Here is a 21,214-nt window from a genome sequence, read left to right as displayed (position 1 = left end):
GCAGGAAATAGAATAAGTGGCTCGCTATTAATGATTCACAAGAAAGGAATCAAGACTTTCCCTCGTTCGGAAGTTTGATTCCGAAGGCCAATTGGCTTTACCTACTGCAAAAGTGCCTGCACAACATAGAAATGCTGTTAATTGTCGGACTCCGTTATCCGCACTAAGAAATCAAGAAGATAGGAGAGCACTTATCTCTCTGCCTCAAATTGAAAGATATTACAATCTAACCAAGTTCAAATTTTGAAGCCCACATTTTTGAAGTAACTGCTGGAAAATGGTCGAAGGGTCAAATTATTGGCATCATAGGAAAGTGTTTCATCAATCATCTTCATCAATCAGATGAGTTTCTTCAAGCTAATATTTAAAAACAAATTTTTTAAGTTAAACAAGTTTTTGAAGTAAATGAAAATAATTTAACCACACTTTTTTCCCGTTAAAAAAAAAATTGTCCGTATCCCAGAAAATGTTGTTCAAACTACAACTATGTAGCCAAATGAATGACAACTCAAAAACTAAAATTATAAAGTGAAAGGGAAGTTTAACGTTGTTGTGTCGTCATTTAATTACCAAGCCTAACCGTTTATGCTCCGGAAGTGCCTAAATGCATGTGGGTAATTTTTGTATTATATTTAATGGATTTTAGTGTGTTTGAAGAAATGTTTTCATGTTTAGGATGTCATTAAACCAAAAAGTTAATTGTTTATTATAGTTATTAAGGAACTAAAAATAGTGAAAATAGTTTTGCGTTTAATTATTAATGAATTCAATTATTGAATTGAACTATTTTTCTATTTTAGAAAGGTTTACAGAAGAATTTTTACTTTTTTTTACTGTTTCTTGCTGGACTATGTTGAGACTAAACTGGACAATATGGATATTTTCACATCAATATCAGTGATATATCTTGCAAAAAGAGAATCACTGATTTGAAACCTAATTACCCATTGCTTTCAACAAAGTACTCTTAAAATATAAATCAAAACAATTTTACTAATTTTCTATTAGGCATTTAGTTGTTTATCGTTGAGTTTAGTCAAAGTTCTATAAATAAATTTTACTGATCAGATTTAGATTCGCATCTTGAAAGTAAAAATCTGGTTCAACCACACTTTCACGATTTTCTGTAACTGACATTTTCAACAATTAAACTTGATCAATTTTCTTGTAATATTGAGTTTCCAACAACTAATTATAGAATGAGTCTAGGCTTGCAGGTGCATTTCGATAAACGATGCCCATCTCCTGTAACTCTCTTGAATGATTTAGCAGTCTAATCACGTCTCTAGAAGTATTGAAAACATCGTAGATTCTTAAGTATGCACATAAATAATCTTTTAAAAATTGCTGTCTACCTTTTTAGCCATCGAGATTTCAGGTTTAAAGTTTTTGCCAGAAATACGCGTTTAATAAGATTCTGACAAAACGTTGTATCGGAAATGCCAAGTGGCTAAATTGGCTATATTGATATTTCGTTAACTGACTATATCCTTATGGTTCTATTACTTTCATTCGAAAAAATGTTCCTTGCTAAAAATTTACTTTCTAGAAGCGGAGGGTGCTTACTTTTCTTTCGGTCGCTAACACAGCCTCCCTGACGCTATCATAGCCACTCGTTCACTATCATAGCCTCTCATCACCAATCATAGTCTTTTTTTTTTTATAGTCCCAAGAAGTTTAAGGTTTACCAGTGTATAGTCTAACCTATTCACTTTTCTCTGAACTCAGATTTCACCATCTTGCATGACCCTCCGCGGAAACTATCTAACCCTGCACTCTCATTTCAAAGTGAGTCTACGATTTTCTTATTGATTCACACTAAGTGCGTGAGCTGGATCTACTGGGTGTAGAAGGCTGAGCCATTTTAGTCTGTTTTCTTCAATACAAATCACAGAAGTTTTGACGTTTAGGTTCTTAACAAAGTTTTAACTTGTTTAGATATCCATTAAAGTGTAGTGCCTGATCAGACATTGTAACCTTCCTCAATCAGTCAGAAAGAGTACTGTTGGACGGAAATATAACTAAAGTCGAAATCTCTACACCAAACTGATTAATCTACCTCTGACAATGGATGAAAATTAGAAACCGATCAGGAATTCAATAAACATGCGTGAAATATAAAATCAACAATATTAGCCACCACTGCGGATCTAACCACATTAGGCTGAGAACCGCTAGAAGAACCGCAGCTTCTTTGAATCTTCTTTGTGTGAAGCAAATAAATTAATTGGATTATGCATTTAAGTGACAGAATTCTGGTTAATCGACTTTCTTCTGCTGGTTCAGGATGTTTTTGCAAGACGAGAGGTTTTTGCAGGCATCTTTGCGGAAGATTTAAGAAAATGAGGTTATTAACTTGAAACAATAACCTTAATAGTTACAGTGAAACTAGACGCGGAAGTTAGTAATTTCTTGAAATACCCCTAAAAAAAAAACACACTTTTAACTTCACCGCACTTATTATATTGTATCTTAAGACCATCCTTTTCCTTCAGGAAAACAAAGCCCTAAGGGCAACTATTGGTCACCCAAAACAGAAAACAGGCGCTGGAGATCGAATATTTTTGAACCTGGTTCTGGCCTTGTTTTATGATATCACCCTAATTATACAATATTTTTCTGTAAATTTTTATTGTTAAATATTTTCTGTAAACTAGGCGGAAGTATAGGGTGACTAAAACTGAGTAGAGGGAAATGAACTTTACAATATTTTCCTTTTACAATTTCCTTATAGTAATTAGACACTCTTAGATTAGAATAATTAGAAACATATTGACTACGTGGTCGCTAGAATGGCCACCTTATTAAACAAAAGGCACACCAACTATGAAATTTATATATATATATATATATATGAGGGTAGGATTAGTATAATTATTAATTACAGCCGGTATTATGTATGAGGACAGTGGCTCAAACTGGCGGACTGCGCCAACATTACAGACCCCATATGTTGAAAGGCGTCCCAACTCAAAATCTAATTGCTTTACAATTAATAACAATCTAATCACATGGTTATATTTTCATTGCAACAGTCTGTATAATTCATTCGGCTTCTTTACAGTTCGCTCTCTGTCTCCTTATTATAATTATATTAATTGTAACATTTAATTCTATCAAGAATAGTTATTATACATTAATACATGGAACACAATATATTTACAATAAACTAATAACCATCTCTAATAAATATGTTTTTATCAAAACTCACCGTTAGTGAAATTCATGTAAAACGTTTTACGAGAACCTAAAAATGAATGTAATCTAAAATTTTTACTTTTGTTAACTAATTTTTTGGATATTATAATACACGATAAAAATAAACAAATCTGCCATGTATTAAATTTTTTGTTAATCTTACAATTTGTTTTAAAAAGTGCTCTTCAGTATTATACAGATTCGCTTTAAAGGTGCCATTATCTCTGAAACTAGAAAATTCTATTCAATGTAATGGTGCTCCCGTTCTTCTAATTTGGAATTCTAGTAATTTATTAATTCTTTATTTATATTTCAAAAGAGATTAGAATTACATAGATTACACTTAAATGACACTTTTAGCGGAAGGGATTAGCTATGCGGTTAGCGTAATAGGTCCCGGGTTCGAATCCAGCTGCTGACCCTTAGATTTTCTCTTCCTAGCAGCTTCTTACAGCTCACTGTCCCAGTGATGGACAGTGTTGTCTGCAACGAGAGTACACTGTCCGGAGGCCGGCAGTACATTGGAAAAAGCTCCGGGCGCTAATAACCTGAGATGTTGACGCGCCTTAAATCATTTTAAAATATTAATAATAATAATTATTATTATTATTATCAATAAATGGCATCTTTAGCGGAAAACTTAGCCACTTTTTCGCGTTTTCGGAAGTGCATTTTGATCTACTCTTGACGGGAAATGGTTTCAGGGTCAAGTTGAGGAACTACTTATGGACATGAGGATAGCCACTGTAGCCGAGCAGTTAGTGGCCAGGCGTGGGTCTTTGGCGTGGTATTGGGTTCGAATGCTGTACTATAGTAAAATCAATACTTAAGCTAGTCGCCTCCATCCTGAAGATCCCCTCTCTAATTTGGTAGTTGATTGTCAATCCCGTCTCAAAAAATAAGCATTACTTTACTTATGAGCAAAAATAACATTATGTTGAAAGAGTCACGCTGATGCCAACGGTTTTCTTGGACGATAAAAAAAAAAAGAAAAATCAAGAACCCCTAGATCCCAGACTTAGCGGTTCAACCTACAATTTCTTTAGTTTCTTGGCAGCCTTTCTTTGCGGAAGAGAAAGCTTCAACGTGAAAGAAAAGCGTGGTAGCCGCTTTCTTGGGAAAGTCACTGAAATATATTTAATAAAGTGACACTTCCCAGATAACAGAATTTGTTTTCTCATGGTCGTACACTGGATCGAAATATCCACGTTTAACGTTATTTAAATTTCCCGTTTTTGAGTTTGTATGGACCACTCGCAGACTGATTGAACTGAAATAGCACACAGCACACAGAGGGCTTTAGCAAAAATAGCTTTTACTTATTCAAGGTAACTCGAAACGTTTTTTGCCGATGGTAATTCAAAATAGAAAAACTCTACGATTGCAAATTCTTTCTCTTGCAAATAATAAGAAAGATTGAAACAATTCGAAGCAGAAAAGGAAACACGATACCCTAAAACACATCACTTTACCAAGAAGTTCTGCAAGGATGACATAAAAAAAGAACTGACTGTAATGAATCATGGAACTGGTGATGCCGAATGTTCCCTGAAACGCAGTTGCATTAAAACAAAGAAACAAATACATAATTATTAGTTCCGAGAAATTAATTTTGATAACTCAATAGCATTGATAAGATAAAAACTAACACCGACCTGAGGAAGGGAAAATCAGAGATGTACAGATAAAATGAAATGGAATAATTTGAGAAAAAAAAGTTACAGGGATATCCCCTTTTTTTGGTTGGGATAAAAAAAAAAAAAAACAGTCTTCCTTTTTTGCAAGGGATTTCCAGTTAGGTAAACTGAAATGTTTACCATTAGAGGTCGTCTTAAGAAGGTTAATAAGTTTGTAATTTATTAAAAGAGAAACGGGTAAAGCCCTTCCAAAAAATGCGTAGTTATAAATAGAACTTTATAAGCCTCTAAAACATTGCATCAATTTGGGTCAAAATAAAACATTTGGAGAACAGAAAAGAGTAATAGTTAACCGAGCGGTTAGAGGCGAGACCTGTAATGCTAATATGTATTGTGGTACTGGGTTCGATTCCCCGGTCTTAGGCCTTGGATTTTATTTAATGGTTAATAAAAGAAATTTACAGTAAAGTATGTTTGCTAGTCGCCTCCGTTCACCACACCTAATTTGTGGTAGTTGGACGTAAAGCTCGCCTGAAAAAATAGGCATTACTTTACTTTACAGAAAAGTGTAATGTTACTATTGATCTGCAAAAGCAAGTTACTAGGCAAACTCTCTGATTTTTTCGTTTCTCTTTATTAGGCTTTGATGATCCCAATACATGAATCTAAATGAATTGTTTTACAGTCCTTAAACGAAACTCAAATTGATTTGATTAATCAGAAAACGAGCCTTCCCAGATTAGCCAGACTACAGCCTCCTAACCTGTATCGATTGAATGACCGGACAACCAAATAAGAAATGTCTAGTTTTGGCTAGTTATCATCGCAACCAGTCCTGTCAGTAAGTCTGTAGCTTGACTTCTTAGACTTCCCCAGATAATAAAATAATAATCACGGTTTTGTCGGATTCATTTAAAGCTAATCGCTCGTTTCTTTACAGATATGAGTACGTGAAGCAGTTCTAGTTCCTCTATGGCAGAATGGTTTGAAGGGATGAAAGAGGATCTCTATTTTACCATCGAACTATTACCATCGATCTTTATGAGCGATTTCTTGGGCTGCAAGTTTACAAGAGCCTAGAGGTTGAGCTATTAATTACAGATGAAGAGTAATCTATAAAATCTGCTTAAATGGGTAAATGGATTCATATGCACCGCATTTCACTTTATTATTTTGTTTTGAGCCGTCTGTATTCAGCCCTATGGATTTTTTTGGTGTGTTGAGAATTCTAAATTAAACCTATAAATAATCGCCCACTTTTCTACCATTATTTCAGAAAATCTCTATTTAAACTTGAACCAAATTCTGAAGGATGATGGCCTTCTTCAACGGCTCGGTTTGTTGCACAGATACACTGTGCTGTGGAAATTATACTGTGTTGTTACAGATCCAGGAGTGTAGCCACTTAAAACTTGATTTGAAGTTTAAATGTATTGTATGGTTGTGAATCGCATTTAATCTATTTTATGAATTCATTTCTGAGAGATGTTTATTTACTTCTTGGATTTGACCAAGTTTAATTCCTCACTACACTTACTCTACGTTGTAACTTACCCCTTACTTACCCTTGCACAATAATAACCTTCCAGAATTCATATGTATATGCCTGCAAGGATCAGCATTGACAACAATTCTACTGGCAGAAAACTAAATCATGTCCACGATAAAACAACAAAGTCATAAAGAAAATTAAAACAAAAATTAAAAAAGAAAAAATCATAAATAGCATACAATTAACTTAAATATCACCTGACAGCGTCTTGATTCACTACATAAAATAAAAAATATTAAGAAAGAATTAACTGTCAGAGTAATCAAGAATCGAGTGATGGTAGATAGCAGCACATGTCCATGGCAAAGCATGTGATTATTAATAATGATAATAATAAATGATGTTGCAAAAAAAAAGAAAAAAAAGTGTCTTTTTTTTTGAGCGAGGATCATCTTACATTAAATCTGTCATTCAATTTTGATGTGAAGATGCTGCGCTTCTAGTGGGGCGTCACCTGGTGCACATTCTACTTCTAGCATTTAACAGTTCTGGTTCCTGCCATGTCTCTATCAGTTCAGCTGCATTCCATTCCTTCTTATCTGTAACGTAAATAGTACGAAATGGTCATTATCTCCTTGAATAGCCAGCGATAAACTTAGAATAACAAACTATTATGTTTAGAAATTATCTGTTATCTAGCTATTATTTATGCTCAATAAATCGAAATTTACAAATGAGTATCAATAAAATTTTTTCTATTTTCTATAACTGTTAGCTAGGGAGGGATCATTAAAAGGGCATTTAATTTAAAATAAAAGGCTCTATTCCACTAATATTTAACAATAATTGGTTAATATTTAACAAATAATCCGTGTTTGTTAATAGGTTACAAGCTCATCTATAATTGCTCAATTACTTGAGTCTTGGATAGTTCCCAGACTGAAGAAGAGAAAGGGAATCTGGGTTGTCCCCGGACTAATGCCAACTTTGATATCTTGGCAAGTCTAAGAAGTCAAGCTACAGACTTACTGACAGGACTGGCTGCGATAATAACTAGCCAAAACTAGACATTTCTTTGTTTGGGTGTCCGGTCTTACAGGCGATACAGGCTATGAGGCGGTTGGCTAACCTGGGTAGGCTCTTTTGGGACTTTAAGAGACATGGACCTATTTTTGGTATAGAAAAATGTCTTATTAGGGCACCCGATAAAGCTATAAAAGTTAGGATGGAAATAGACAAAATTTTCATTATTAGGCTAAGATATAAGAATATTCCGGCAAGACAAAGCGGCCATTCAAATGACAGTGGGCTTTCTTACGCATCACTTGTGCCTGCCATCGAACTGTCTAGATCAGATTTAAATGTGAAGAGGAAGATACGGATCGTATCTTAAAAAGAGTTCACTTTTTCGGCTCTTCAGAGAAGAAAAACCCAAGCCTTCAAGGGTTAAACGGGGGTTCCTTCTCAAGTTTCCATTATAATTAGAATGGAGTCATATTTCTACAAAGAGCAGCCCCAAGACTCTGGGCAAGTAGGACAGTCACCTCAGGCTTAAAAGATTATTAATTTAATTTGAAAAAAATATTATTTCTTTTTAGTTTATTATTATTATTTAGTTTAGCAGCATTCAAACTAAAGGATGTCGTTGAACTTAACAGTAATTTTTGTTTAACTTATTTTCTTGTATCAACCCCTAAAACTTCCTGAATACACCACTGCAATTCAGTCATTGTTTACATAACTTGAAAAAAAAAATACTGAAGCCCCTGTAACCGTTATTCTCGTAGTAAAAATTTGAGTTTTCTATCATTAGTAACAACTAGTAGTAAGTAGTTTCTCCTGCCTTTCCACATTACTTAGCGTGTTTAAATTAAAGTAATGATATAACTACCATTATAGACAGGTGTATTGCTCCATATAGATGTTGTTTTTCCATCTTGACTAGTCAGACAGGTGGATAGAAGTTGGTAAATAATGCCTTCATTTTTATTTTTTTCAATTAGGCGTTTACTTATCGGATAGACCCTTTTTTCTGTTTTTTATTTTAAAGAAAATATATTTATTTAATTCTAATTATTACTGAAGAATGGCTAACACGTTCGTTTTATCTTTTGTGTATAACAACACACACGAAATTTATATTATATCATACAGCTTAATTGAATAATTAAGTTTTACTTGTTATTCAAAAAAATTATCTGATTGAATTACAATTTTAAAGAAGTATTTTTTCATTAAGATTTGAAGAAGGTAATAAACGGAGTTATAATTATGCTTATAAATATAGTTGAAAATGTTTCCATCTCTAAACAATTTAGAATTAAAACTTTTAAATTAAAAACTTGTTTATCTCTTTATTAGTTAGTAAATCTTCGCTCTGTGAGTAAATATTAAAAAATATTGTTTTAACTTCATAAATAAAACATTATATTAAAAGAAAAAAAAAAAAAGAATGTTTTATCTTCTCAAGGCAACACAACCCAGAATGAGTTTTCAGAGTTGTCCATAGAATGCGCTAAACTTCACTTATTGACGTATGGCTACTTAGATAAGTCTTGAACCGTATTGTAACAATTTAAAACTAAGTATATTATTTCACTGTTATTATTTATTTATATTTTACAATTTATTTTGATGAAAAAAAAAATATGTAGGAGAATCTGTTTAAGATGACAGCAAACGAATGATCTTTAAGGTAGGTAAGGTTTAAATTCCTTTCTGGGGATATTTTAATTTCTATTAAGTAATAAGTACTTTACCAGTAAGATTAATGAAATAAAAAAGAAACTTGATTATTAGGAAAAATCAGGAATAAATGAAATACTCGATTTGATTAATGGTTAGCTACAAAATTCATACTCCTTAATACAACACAGGTGATAACGCTATGCATTGTACTGTAATGTTTCATTTGGAGGAGGCTTGCCTAACTTAACCCTAAAATTAGCATTATTTTACTGTTCACGCATAATTATACTATCCCGATTATGTTCTTATCGCTAAAAAATGATTCTGGAATCGCTTTCAGTCACTTCTCTCTGAAATTTATTTTATTTATTTTTATTCAATTATTCAAATCGTTTTCATTAATGTTGTATTTTGAGATAAGAGAAAAATTCAGATGAGTTACATGTCAATGATTCTTTGAGTCACACCTAGTGTCAAAAGTGATATACGTATACAGGGTGTCCCAAGCTATATGGATAACGACTTTTTCTCGGAAACTAAGATAGCTAGAAAAAAACTAAAAAATACGTGTTCCCTTAGTTTTTTGTTAGGAATCCAAATTTAATTTGTAAATTTTTTTCGGTGCTTCCAGAAGCGAGATACAGGCACCAACTTCATTTTTTCAAATGGGGAGGTGGGGTTTTTATTTCAGAAATTAATTCCTCTATTTTTTTAAAGAAACTTTTACTCGAAAGGTTTTTTTCTGTGAGCAATATTTTAGAAGTTATGAATGAAAACATGATTCTTATAAGAAATGTCAAAATGAGAATATTATGACGGTATTTTGATTGAATAAGAAGAAAAGTACTATTTTATTATAAATTTTACTCCTCATTAATATTACAGATCATGCTCGAACTGGCCTCCACCATTAGAGATGCATAGACATGCACTTTCCTGCCCCTTACTGCCAAAGAAATAGATTCAGCTTTAACCGACTTACAGGCATCTATTATTCTCTGCTTTAGTTCATCTACAGATGCAATCCCGACTTGATTCTGATACACCTAGATTTAGAAATGCTTCTAGGTAAGCAGAAATAAGAAAAGAAAGAAAAAAGTTATGAATAATCACCTTGTTTTTCGGGTATCCCCAAAGGAAATAGTCCATAGGTGTCAAGTCCTGTGAGAGAGGTGGCTACTGAATAGCCCCCGTGTCGATATAACATGCCCATCAAATTGCCTATCGAGATATCTCTTTACATGCCTCATGGTATTATATCGACATGGGGGACGATTCAGTGGCCATCTCGTTCACCGGATTTGACACCTATGGACTATTTCCTTTGGGGATACCCGAAAAACAAGGTGATTATTCATAACTTTTTTCTTTCTTTTCTTATTTCTGCTTACCTAGAAGCATTTCTAAATCTAGGTGTATCAGAATCAAGTAGGGATTGCATCTGTAGATGAACTAAAGCAGAGAATAATAGATGCCTGTAACTCGGTTAAAGCCGAATGTACTTCTTTGGCAGTAAGGGGCAATTGGCAGGAAAGTGCATGTCTAATGCATCTCTAATGGTGGAGGCCATTTCGAGCATGATCTGTAATATTAATTAGGAGTAAAATTTATAATAAAATAGTACTTTTCTTCTTATTCAATCAAAAAACCGTTACAATATTATCATTTTGAAATTTCTTATAAGAATCATGTTTTCATTCATAACTTCTAAAATATCGCTCACAGAAAAAACCGTTCAAGTAAATTTTTCTTTAAAAAAATAGAGGAATCTATTTCTGAAATAAAAACCGCACCTTCCTATTTGAAAAAATGAAGTTGGTGCCTGTACCTCGCTTCTGGAAGCACCGAAAAAAATTTACGAAGTAAATTTGGATTCCTAACAAAAAACTAAGGGAACACGTACTTTTTAGTTTTTTTCTAGCTATCTTAGTTTCCGAGAAAAAGTCGTTATCCATATAGCTTGGGACACCCTGTATATACTATATCCCGCTTCAAACGATTCTTGACCATGATTGCCAAAAAAGATCTTTCGCATCAACAGATGATACCGACGTTGGAAAATAGTCAATTCTATTGAGCCTAAAAAGCACCGTTTAACGGTCAGTAGAATTTGCTGAAGAATATTACTTCTCAAATGGCTAGAAGTACTATGGAAAAATGAGACATGTGTTGCTGTTTTGTTAAGATGTATGAGCATTGTCACTGGACTTTTCTCATTCCTGCTGGCTCAATATTGGCAAGATTATTAAGAAATAGTTAAAGCCGTAAAAAGTCTAATTAGAGAAGTAATTAAAGCGAATCCAGAAAAACGTTTTAGAAGTGTGTCCAGCTAAGAATTCGTCCGTGTGGAGACTTCTTAGATGGTGTGAAAAACATTAGCTTGAAAATATATTTTTAAATATATATTTAAATTTCCATTTTGGGACATGAACTAGTCACTTTTAACTGTAGCTCTGCCGCTCTTAAATTTTTCTTTTAAATTTTTAAATTGCCATAACTCTGAAGATAAGAAGTAATCTTGTTCTTTTTTTTTTTGTTTCTATTTCATAACTTATCCAATTTACTGGAAAGTCTGCAGCACAGATTAAGTTTACTGATTACCTGCAGTTCAAACAAGCAATTAAGCAAGTTACAAAAATAACTTTCAACAAATTCCATAACTAGTACTTTAATAGGGATTTTTTTTAAAAAAAGGTTTTATTAAATACAGAATTCTCGTTTCTACCGTAAAGATTTTAATGATACACTTATGAATTATTTAATAATTTTCTATTTCGCTAAAAATAAACCAAAAAAATAGAAACTTCTGATAATTGTATATTTCTGCAGAACTTTTTTACCAGATCTTCTTACATGTTAAAAGTAAATCTGGATCTATAAAGTTTAGAAATGTTATCTAGAATTCCTAATTTTTTTTTTTTTATTGAGTTTAATTTTAACTTCCTTTAAAAGATCACTTTGCACTGATAAATTCCAATCTTAAATTTGTTTCAATTAAGAATGCTTTAAACATTGCATTAATGCCAAGATTTTTATCTTGTTTGAAAGGATATATATTTTTTTTTTATGTATATAGTATATAGTTTAAGTTATAATTTAAATTTTTGAATAATCTAACTAGCTATATATACATTTTTTTCTTACCTATCAACAAATTAATGTCTTTATTTAAAATAAAACGGGTGTGAATAGCGTTTAACCTAAAAGAACTAAGGTTAGACAAAATTGTTTACCTTCGTATTTTGTTTTATTTTGAATCCATCAGTTCACTGCCACAACCAACAGACCGTTAAATTTACAACGGTTTGAAACACATAATACGGAATAAGCATACTTTTCGAGATTCTTGTAAAATGTTTTATTGGAATTCCACTGTGAGAGCTCAGCTGCACCGCAACTTCTGCAATAAAAAAATAGAGAATTGTATCAGAGAAAGGCAATTTAGCTTTTATAGATTTAACTTTACATCCAATAAAAATATGTTAATGAAAAGTGGATGTACTGTAATATTTTTGTTAAAACATTACTGGCAATTTTTCTAATTCAACCACAATGTGTATCTATTCAGATATTATTAAATTTAGTTATGTCATAATAAATTATTATTCCATTATTAGAAGGAATTACTTTTAAAAAAAAATCTGCCAATCACCTACTACTTCTAAATCTTTCGGACAATCCGTTCTTTAAAACCAGCTGATTTGCTAGGCTTTTTACAAAAAGAGCTACCGAACTTATAATAAAATGTGGCCAATCAGCTTAAGCACTCCAAAATCTAAATAAGTGGTTAGAAAAGATATTTCCTTTACTTCTGCGCTTTCAAAGAATACCCAGATATCTGAAACTTTCAATGAATGGCAAGAACGCAACTCACAATCCGTCTTTAGGCGTATCTACAAAAAAAAAAAAAAGGAAAAATTTGAAAAATCTTCCCCAGTTTCAATAGAAATTCTTTATTTTCTACTTCTTGAATTCTATTCTTTCTCGCCCTGTAGATGGGGATTTAGAATACATCTTCAGTACTCCCTGCTTGTCGTAAGAGGCGACTAAAAGGGTACATCTACACCTAAACCCATTTACAGATCTCATTAACATTAAATATTCCTACATAAATAAACCATTTAAGCGTTCTCAGTACACATCCTCCCCTAGGAAATAGCCTCTAATGGGGGAGCAAGTCTGGAGGTTCCAAAGAGGCATCTCCTCCACCAGACTGGGGGCACTGAGGACTAATCAACAGATAATACACAGTAGGCCGAATAGTTTTGGAAATAGAGATACAAAAAAATAAGAGATAAAGTGAAAAATCTCTATTAGTTTTACCAGTAATTCCTTAGTTTCTCCATCTAACATACTATTTTAATGCCAACGCTAAATAATACACAGTAGGTCGGCTAGTTTTTGAAGTAGAGATTCAGAAAATAGGAGATAAAATGGATAATCTTCACAAGTTTTACTTAAAATTCTTTATTTTCTACTTCTAACATTCTACTTCTTGTCAGGCCAAGAGATTATACAGAATTTCTTCAAATTCTACACATTCCCGTGAGGACTTTGGTTAAATAATTCCCATAAAGTAATTTTATAAAATTCTTCTCGCTAGTTTTTATTTTTTTTAAAAAAACATATTATTTTTATTGTTTATAGGTCTTTAAAATTCTTCAACTTCATTGGACTTCATTGGTACTTTTCAATTCTGAGTAATCCATTGTTTCCCGAAACTTTAATTTAAAAATATAAAAAACGAAAAGAAAGGTATTTTAAGTAAAAATAATTAAAATAAAATAAGTTATGTTTACTGACAGAGATTAGTGCAAATGTCATACAACTGGACAAATTATTTTAACATCCTCGTAGGCAAGTGTGGAGTATTATAAAACTGAATGCTCCTGACATCTAGCGGCTAAACTTCTCACTAACTCTCACTTTAAACACTATCCATTATTGCAGATCACATTTTCAGTAGAAATGAATTATTTTTGTGAATTAGTTGGCATTTGATAGATTTAAGAATTTAAGTATCAGCAATAATTTATATTTCTTTTTTATTTTCTACCAAATTCCAAAATTAAATTCCAATTGTAAGTCATGATTAAATGATATGTACTACTAAATATTCTTTAATAACGTGTATTTTTATTTGATTCATTTTATTATTCACTATTGCATTTCAATTTTAGCTTAAACTATGATTAAGTAAGTGAATTTTAAAGTTTCTTCATGGTTTTATTTTACCCTATTAATCTATTCCCCAGAGTAAACACATTTTTCAAACCGTTGGAATTACTCTTACTTTAATAGAAAGGACATATTTTCCTTTGTTCCCCCTAACCCACCGGTTAAAGGAAAAGTTTTGTTAAGTTTTCTTGGCAAGATTTTCACTTTCTTACCAAATCTTGTTTTTGTTCCGCCGAAAGTTTTTACTTTTCTTAATTAGAAAATTGAAATAAATGTAATTTGTGAATTGTTATAGAAGTAAAGTCAATTCTCTTACTCCTCTGTCTTATTTATTAGTACATTTTTATTATTTTCTTATTTTACTGCAAAAATCCCTATAAAGGGACAGCTTTTTTTGCTGCAACACACTTCAATTATTGAAAACAAGTTTAAATGATTTATATTTATTAACTTTGCAGATAATTTCTTATTTAATGTCGCTTGTAAAGAACTTTAAGTAAAGCTACCATATATTGCTTTTTTGTGAATCTGCAGTCACTTTTAAATTATTTATAATGATTTCTAAGGTGCGTAATTTTTAAATAGAGAATTTTCTTATAAGTTTATTGGTGAAAAAACTCGCCAATATTTTTTTGCAAAACGTGATCCTCTCTATGCTACTAATGTAACTAGTCCTTAATTTTGGATACCGTACTTACTGCATTTTATTATTACAGGTGTTAGAAGAAGCTGTCGAACGTAGAAAACAACAGATAGCTGATTTAGAGAGATTATGGAAGCATGTTGCAGAAAATGGTACAGCCCAAGACCCATCACCAACATCAGAAAGGTGAGCAAGTTGTTTACGTTATTATTATAATTATTTTTTCAAGATTTGAAATTATTTTTGATGGTATTTATTTTCAATGGTTTAAAGTCGGTATTTCATTTGAGCGAATTGACTACTACCCCGGCCATCAACAAATAAATTCAGTTCTTTAAGGAGATTTTTCTTTTGGTGGAATAAAATTGGGTTACAATCAAGGAGCGTAAATCATATTGACGGTGAAGGTGTTTTCGGCGAGATAGTAGCGAACATTTCCTTAACACCAGATTTGCAATACATATATAAATGGAGAAAAAGAAAGCAGGGCCGAAATAGAAGAATGTATAAGAAGTTGGACGATCAAGTTATCCTCCACGTGTTGACTTCTTCATTTTGTGCCATCTCTATCTCTCTTCCGCTAAACCATCGCCTTCCTTCATATCGGATATTACACTGCGCCTGCCTGCTAACACACATCGTCGCCTCATGCCTGTGTTCAGCTGATAAAAGAAATCCAAGGTTCCATTTTCCTTGCTTGAAATGGAAATCTCGCTAGCCGAAATTGTATTCTCCAATTTGTATTATATTTGATTCGCTTGTGATATCTATTCTGTACATTTACAATTATTTTATTTTTCTACTTTTTTTTTTTTGAATTGACTCAGTTTTTTGTTCACAAAGTGGTGCCTCACCTTAATAAGACCTGGCCTCTTCTACATAGAATCAGCTACACTCCTGATTGAACTGGCTCTCCTTACCCATATTCTTATCCACTAACTGCTTGAGGTCATCCTCAACATCTTTCAAAAAACTTTGCTTCAGTTTCTCTTGTATTTTCTATCTTCTGATCTGTTAGAAGATTTCTCTCAAGAACGATAGTATTTGCTCTATTATTATGTCCCACTAGGCTGGTGATACAGATATCTTAATCTGGTCTAATTTTGTGTGACCATGACACCTATTGGTCTTTAAGTTCCGTCTGAAAAGATTAGACACTACATTACTTTATCTTCGGGTGACGCAGCTTCTGTTTTGTTTTTGTCATTAAAAAAAAGTTAAAATCCTTACTCTGGAGCTTCCTTTTCCTGATTTTCAGAATTTCACTTGTCTTTTCTAGTAGCTGGCAGCTTTCACTCCCAAAAGTAACGATATTTCTAATAATCGTCTTGCAGCACAAAAAAAAAGAGCATTATTTATTGTTCTTAAGAGCTTCGAAGTCTTTCAAATCTTCCTAAGTATACCATGCACTGCCAATAATATGTTCTTCACGTTCCCTGCTTAGTATTTACCATCAGGCTAGGATTTGTCAAAACAGGTTGATAAAGTATGGGATATTTAGAACAAATTCGTCCTGTAGTTGCCCGTAGTTAAGAAAACTATTCCTTCTGTGTTTTACTTATAAGCATTTCTGCTTTTAATTAATTTTTTCCTCTCTTCTTGATCAGTTCAATTGTTTTCCTGAATCAAACTAATGCTTATCAAGGTCTCTACTAATGTTATTAAGATTTTTGTAACGTTATCTTTCAGATTTTCCTTCTAAGTTCTCGTAAGTATAGATGAAATTCGCTAGTCCGAAGATTTCCGTACATCATCTATCGCTTTTTTTTTTTTAATTCTTTTTTATGAAAATTGATTTTAGGTATAAAAGATACCCGTTCTCCATTTAAAGAAAGAATAGGTTTCTCTTTGTATTGATATGTTGTGTTCTGAATTAATTATTAATTAGTCTTAACACAGTTATCTTGGTTCTAATTTTTGGTAGGTGGACCAGATAATTGCTGATTATCCCGCAATGTAGGAGGAGGTGGATCTGTAAGTCTCTGGTTTTTTGTTTTTTCCAGTTTCTGACCAGATATTAACATCATCACCGATAAGTTACTGCCTCCATTGTTAAGCAATATAGTAACAGTTACTGTTCGTAATAGGAGAAACATCAAGGACCGTCTGACTCCTAGGCAATAACCACTCTGAATCATAGAAGTATATTCAGTAATTGGATTATAAAACCGTGGCTTAGAGTGAACTGATGATAACCTGTAGTTACGGCTTAACTTCGCCGTCTGCTAGTCTTTTCACAGATCTTTTTGAATTGATAAGCGCCTATATTAACTAAGTAATTACTATGAGAACCCGCACCTTTTTGTTTGTAACTACTCTTACAATTAGTAAGAGGAAGTATTATGCTCATGATAAATTTTGGATATTGAGCTTTTGATTTGTGAAAACTACTAGGTCTAATTAGGTATATTATTTATAGGTGGTTCTTTGGCTTATAAGGTTTCTGCTAAACTGCCTCAAACGGAAGTTTGCATGTTCTAACCATTAATAAAAAAAGAGTTCTTGGAGTGTTAATCCCTGATCGCCCGACCTGGAGTATTCTAGTCAATTGCGAATTCAATATGTTCTCAGCGTTGACTCCAGCCCCTTTCTTTAATAATTCCCAGACTTTTATTTTGTTTGTAAGTTTTTCTTTTCAGGATTTAATTAAGTTTAAGTAAGTGCATTTTCGTCATTTGTGTAATTATTTTGAAGTTTTAAGTAGATTTTAGTAGCTGGTAGAATAGGTCAATACTGTTATATCAGTTGTGCAAATGTTGGCAAGGGTCGTGCGGCATGACAAGATAACCATGGGCTTTCAACGTCGCCATTGCCAGCCAGTGACGTGGTCAGACAGCTCGCTCACTCTCTTACTCGTCCTATATCGAGCCAGCCATGATGTGTCTCTATGGCGTTTTTTTTTTTCAGTCCTAACAAAGTGGGATCGAATGACCGAAACTGAGAGATATTGACAGTGTCTCCTTTTCTCGCTGAAGAAGAACTGCAGACTATATACAGTCCATTATCCTGGTCGCTAGAGCATGCTGCAGGTGGTCATTTCCGGATTCTACTGTCCGGACACAGCTAGACAGTGGTTACTGGAAACTCTTCAGTGTTTTAGCTTTACTATCTCCTTATTGACAGTTTTAATGTTTGACAGTGTAATGTGCGCGAGTTTTGAGTCTCCATTTGGGGCTTTGTTTTATTGCCAAAAAAGGGCCGTTTGATGCAGGAGTCCCCCACAACGAAGAAGTCACCGATCCATCCTTCGTAGTGTCTGAACGGTATTCTGGTCTCAATGATCTAGGGAATTATGTTTCAAGGAAATGAAAGTCTGGCCACTCTTTTTATACAACATTTTTATTAGAACCGGCTTTGGTTTATTAACAATCAATCTTAAGGTTCAATTTTATTAACAAATCGATGGATAAATTAATCAGTGGGATCGAAAATTGTATAGAATTTAGCGTTATCATGATGGAACTGAGGTAACCATAATCAGTTAACAGTTAACCTGAGAGATAACCTGAGTTTAACAACAATTGTGATACGTTTGTTAATCCATCCATCCTTTTTTTAAAATAAAGTTTCACCTGATGAAGGTTTGTTAAAAAAAAAAGAAACTAGTTGTAATATATACAAAAGAATGGCTCGATACATAAATACGAGTATTCAATTTCATTGGAACTTTTTCATTAATACCGTGATAACGATCAGACTCTACGAATAGATTAGTTCACAGTGGATACTCCTGCCCCAAATCTAAGAAAGAGAAAATCTAAGGGTCCACAGCTGGGTTGCTACCCGGGATTTCTGCGTGGAAATCCATTAAGCTTACCACTTATCTGTTCTATTCCCACGCCATTGAGAAGTTAAACCAAACTGAAACGTTTAGAAAATGATCTGATCTACACAGTTCTCAATCGCCGTAATTGGTAGTAGATTACAAATATGTTCAGATCAGAATATTAACTGGCTGGGAGTCTTTGGCAGGAGGCGACTAGAATATCTTCCCTTTACCATCGATATCGCTTAATTTGCATGACCCAAAAACCAAGGGATCTTTATTAAAACCAACGGGCGGAATAGATATATAGTTTAGGGAAAGTAATTTTGGTTCTTTATAAACTACAAACTCAATGCAGAAGCAATTGTTTAGTTATCAGAAATAAACTAAATAACTTGCGCCTTGTAATGGATTACACCATCTAACTGCTCTACCAAGTTTACTACAATAATAGTCCCACCTTGCTGTAATTAAATTTCAACATAATTGATCTGTTAATTGTGATAAGAAGGAAGGAGGTAAACTATTACTAGAGCAATAAACTAGTTATAATGGAGTGGGGTCGGGCGTTTAAGGAAGTTGGCTGCCACTGTTTCCGCTTTCTATGGTGTTGTTATTGTCAGCTGATAAACATCTTTTCTACCTTAACTGAAAATTATATCTACAGCTCTAGGTTGCCTAATATAAGCGCATTAGTAATAGTTTTGATAGTTACGGTCAATAGAAGGGGGGGAGAATACGCGTGCCCCCTACTTTTAGAATATATTGTCGGTGTCAGACTGACATTGCTACCCACGCACAAAATGTTTACATACTAACGTTATAAATGAATTGAGAAAGTTCAAATGTTTTTGTTCGATGTATTTACAAATATATTCTTAATAAACAATAAAATATCGATTTTAATTATCGTATAACTGTTAAGTAAATTTAATAGGGCAAAATAACGTGTGAAATCACGTAATCTTATCAAATTTCAATTAAATAAAGTCAGAAGTCATTAATTAATAAAAACTATCCGGAAATATAGTTGATATCCTACTACTACGTAGCTCTACAGCCCGGGGTGGGCCTTGGCTTCCTTAATAATGCGACTCCAGACATCTCTATTGACTGTTTTTGTCCTCCATCCTGACACTCCAAGTCCTCCTCAACATCATCAAGCCAACGTCTTTACGGTCGGCCAACTCTCTTCTTCATGCCTATGACGGTACCACGCAGCAGTCTGCTCGGCATCCTGTCTTCTGGCATTCTTGCAATGTGGCCCCCAGCCATTCCAATCGTCGAGCCTTGACCACATTCTCATCCCCATACAGAGTATAAAGCTCACAGTTCTTTCTGAGTCTCCATGTGCGAGAAGTAGTGTCGAAAACTGGACCATAAATCCTCCTTAAGATCAAAAACATTGAGACTATTTACCTTGGCAGATGTAAACGTCCATGTTTCAGCACCGGCCTGATTAAGGTTCTATAAAGCCTTGTCTTCGAGGTTCTGGACAGATAGGAGGTCTTAAACAATCTCATTTTAGCAAAGTAAGCTCGGTTTGCAGACATTATTCTCCCATTCACTTCGCTTATCAGTCTATTTTCCTCGTTTAGTTCAGACCTAAGGTAGGTGATGCTTTTAACACGTTCCAACGTAAATCCTACTACTTTAAATTCCTCGCAGCTGCACTCTGGGCTAGTGCTCATGTATTTTGTTTTCCATTCGTTAATACTTAGCCCCATCTCTTTATTCTCGTCATTTAGATTCCTAAATGTTTCCTTAAGTGCTGGGACACTGCGAACTATCAGACAAATGTCATCTGCATACGCACACATCTGACTGTATGGTTGAAGGGTGTTCCCGCAAATGTTCAGCCCTCGTACAACCCTATGAAAAGCCAGATTGAAGAGAACAGCTGAAAGGGCATCGCCTTGTCTCACTCCCGCCGAGATAGGAAACGTCCTACTCAGCTTACCGCCAACTAGCATTCTTCCGTCATTATTGATATCTCCAGATATTTATTATTATCATTACTTCCAGACTAGACTACTGATTCTTTTCTTATATTCTCTTAATAACCAGGAGCTTTCAGCACAATCTGACTCTCTGAAAGCATATATTCACTTCTTCCCAAACTGGCCGCTACACCCACAAAATGGCAACAGCATTCAATGCACCAATCGTTTAGTCACCATTCACAACATCCTTATCGGGAGCTAAAAACACTAACGTTTTTTAAGCTAATGTTGAATAATTGAAGAAGGTGGCCAAGTATATCGATTAGCTGAGACCTATTGTCTACAGTTTATTCTATAATAACAATTGTTACAATACATGTAACGGGGTATTAAAAAAACAAACAAATAAAACAAAACAAAACGAAATAAATATTACAATTCACCAATTTGCAAACATTGCGTAAACAATTATCAGATACCAGCTGGATGAACCATTACAATATTTGTATTTTTAATGTATATAATTACGAACAAGCAGACAAAGGAAATTAAGATAATATAATACACATGTTGGCTACAGTTAAAACTGCCATACACCAACAATGATTATTAGCGATATTATTATTATTATTTTTTAAATTGAACATGATATAGAGAATAGCCCAGTGT

The 21,214-nt window shown here is 33.4% G+C and overlaps 1 protein-coding gene across 3 annotated transcripts in view; it reads left to right on the top strand.

Annotated features, from left to right (window-relative positions):
• The window catches only part of MESR6 (misexpression suppressor of ras 6), a 906,147-nt gene that overhangs the window by 672,142 nt on the left and 212,791 nt on the right, over window positions 1–21,214 (top strand). For all 3 annotated transcript variants that reach the window (XM_074119813.1, XM_074119804.1, XM_074119793.1), the window contains one exon: window positions 14,910–15,022. In XM_074119813.1, coding sequence (XP_073975914.1) covers window positions 14,910–15,022 — 113 coding nt within the window. The remainder of the gene's footprint in view (window positions 1–14,909; window positions 15,023–21,214) is intronic.

Source organism: Rhodnius prolixus, unplaced genomic scaffold (genome assembly GCF_049639745.1).
Source record: "Rhodnius prolixus isolate KJV_2025 unplaced genomic scaffold, Rpr scaffold_1, whole genome shotgun sequence".
Taxonomy (NCBI): domain Eukaryota; kingdom Metazoa; phylum Arthropoda; class Insecta; order Hemiptera; family Reduviidae; genus Rhodnius; species Rhodnius prolixus.
The sequence above is the reverse complement of the archived record's forward strand: the minus strand, read 5'-3'. Positions and strand labels throughout refer to the sequence as shown.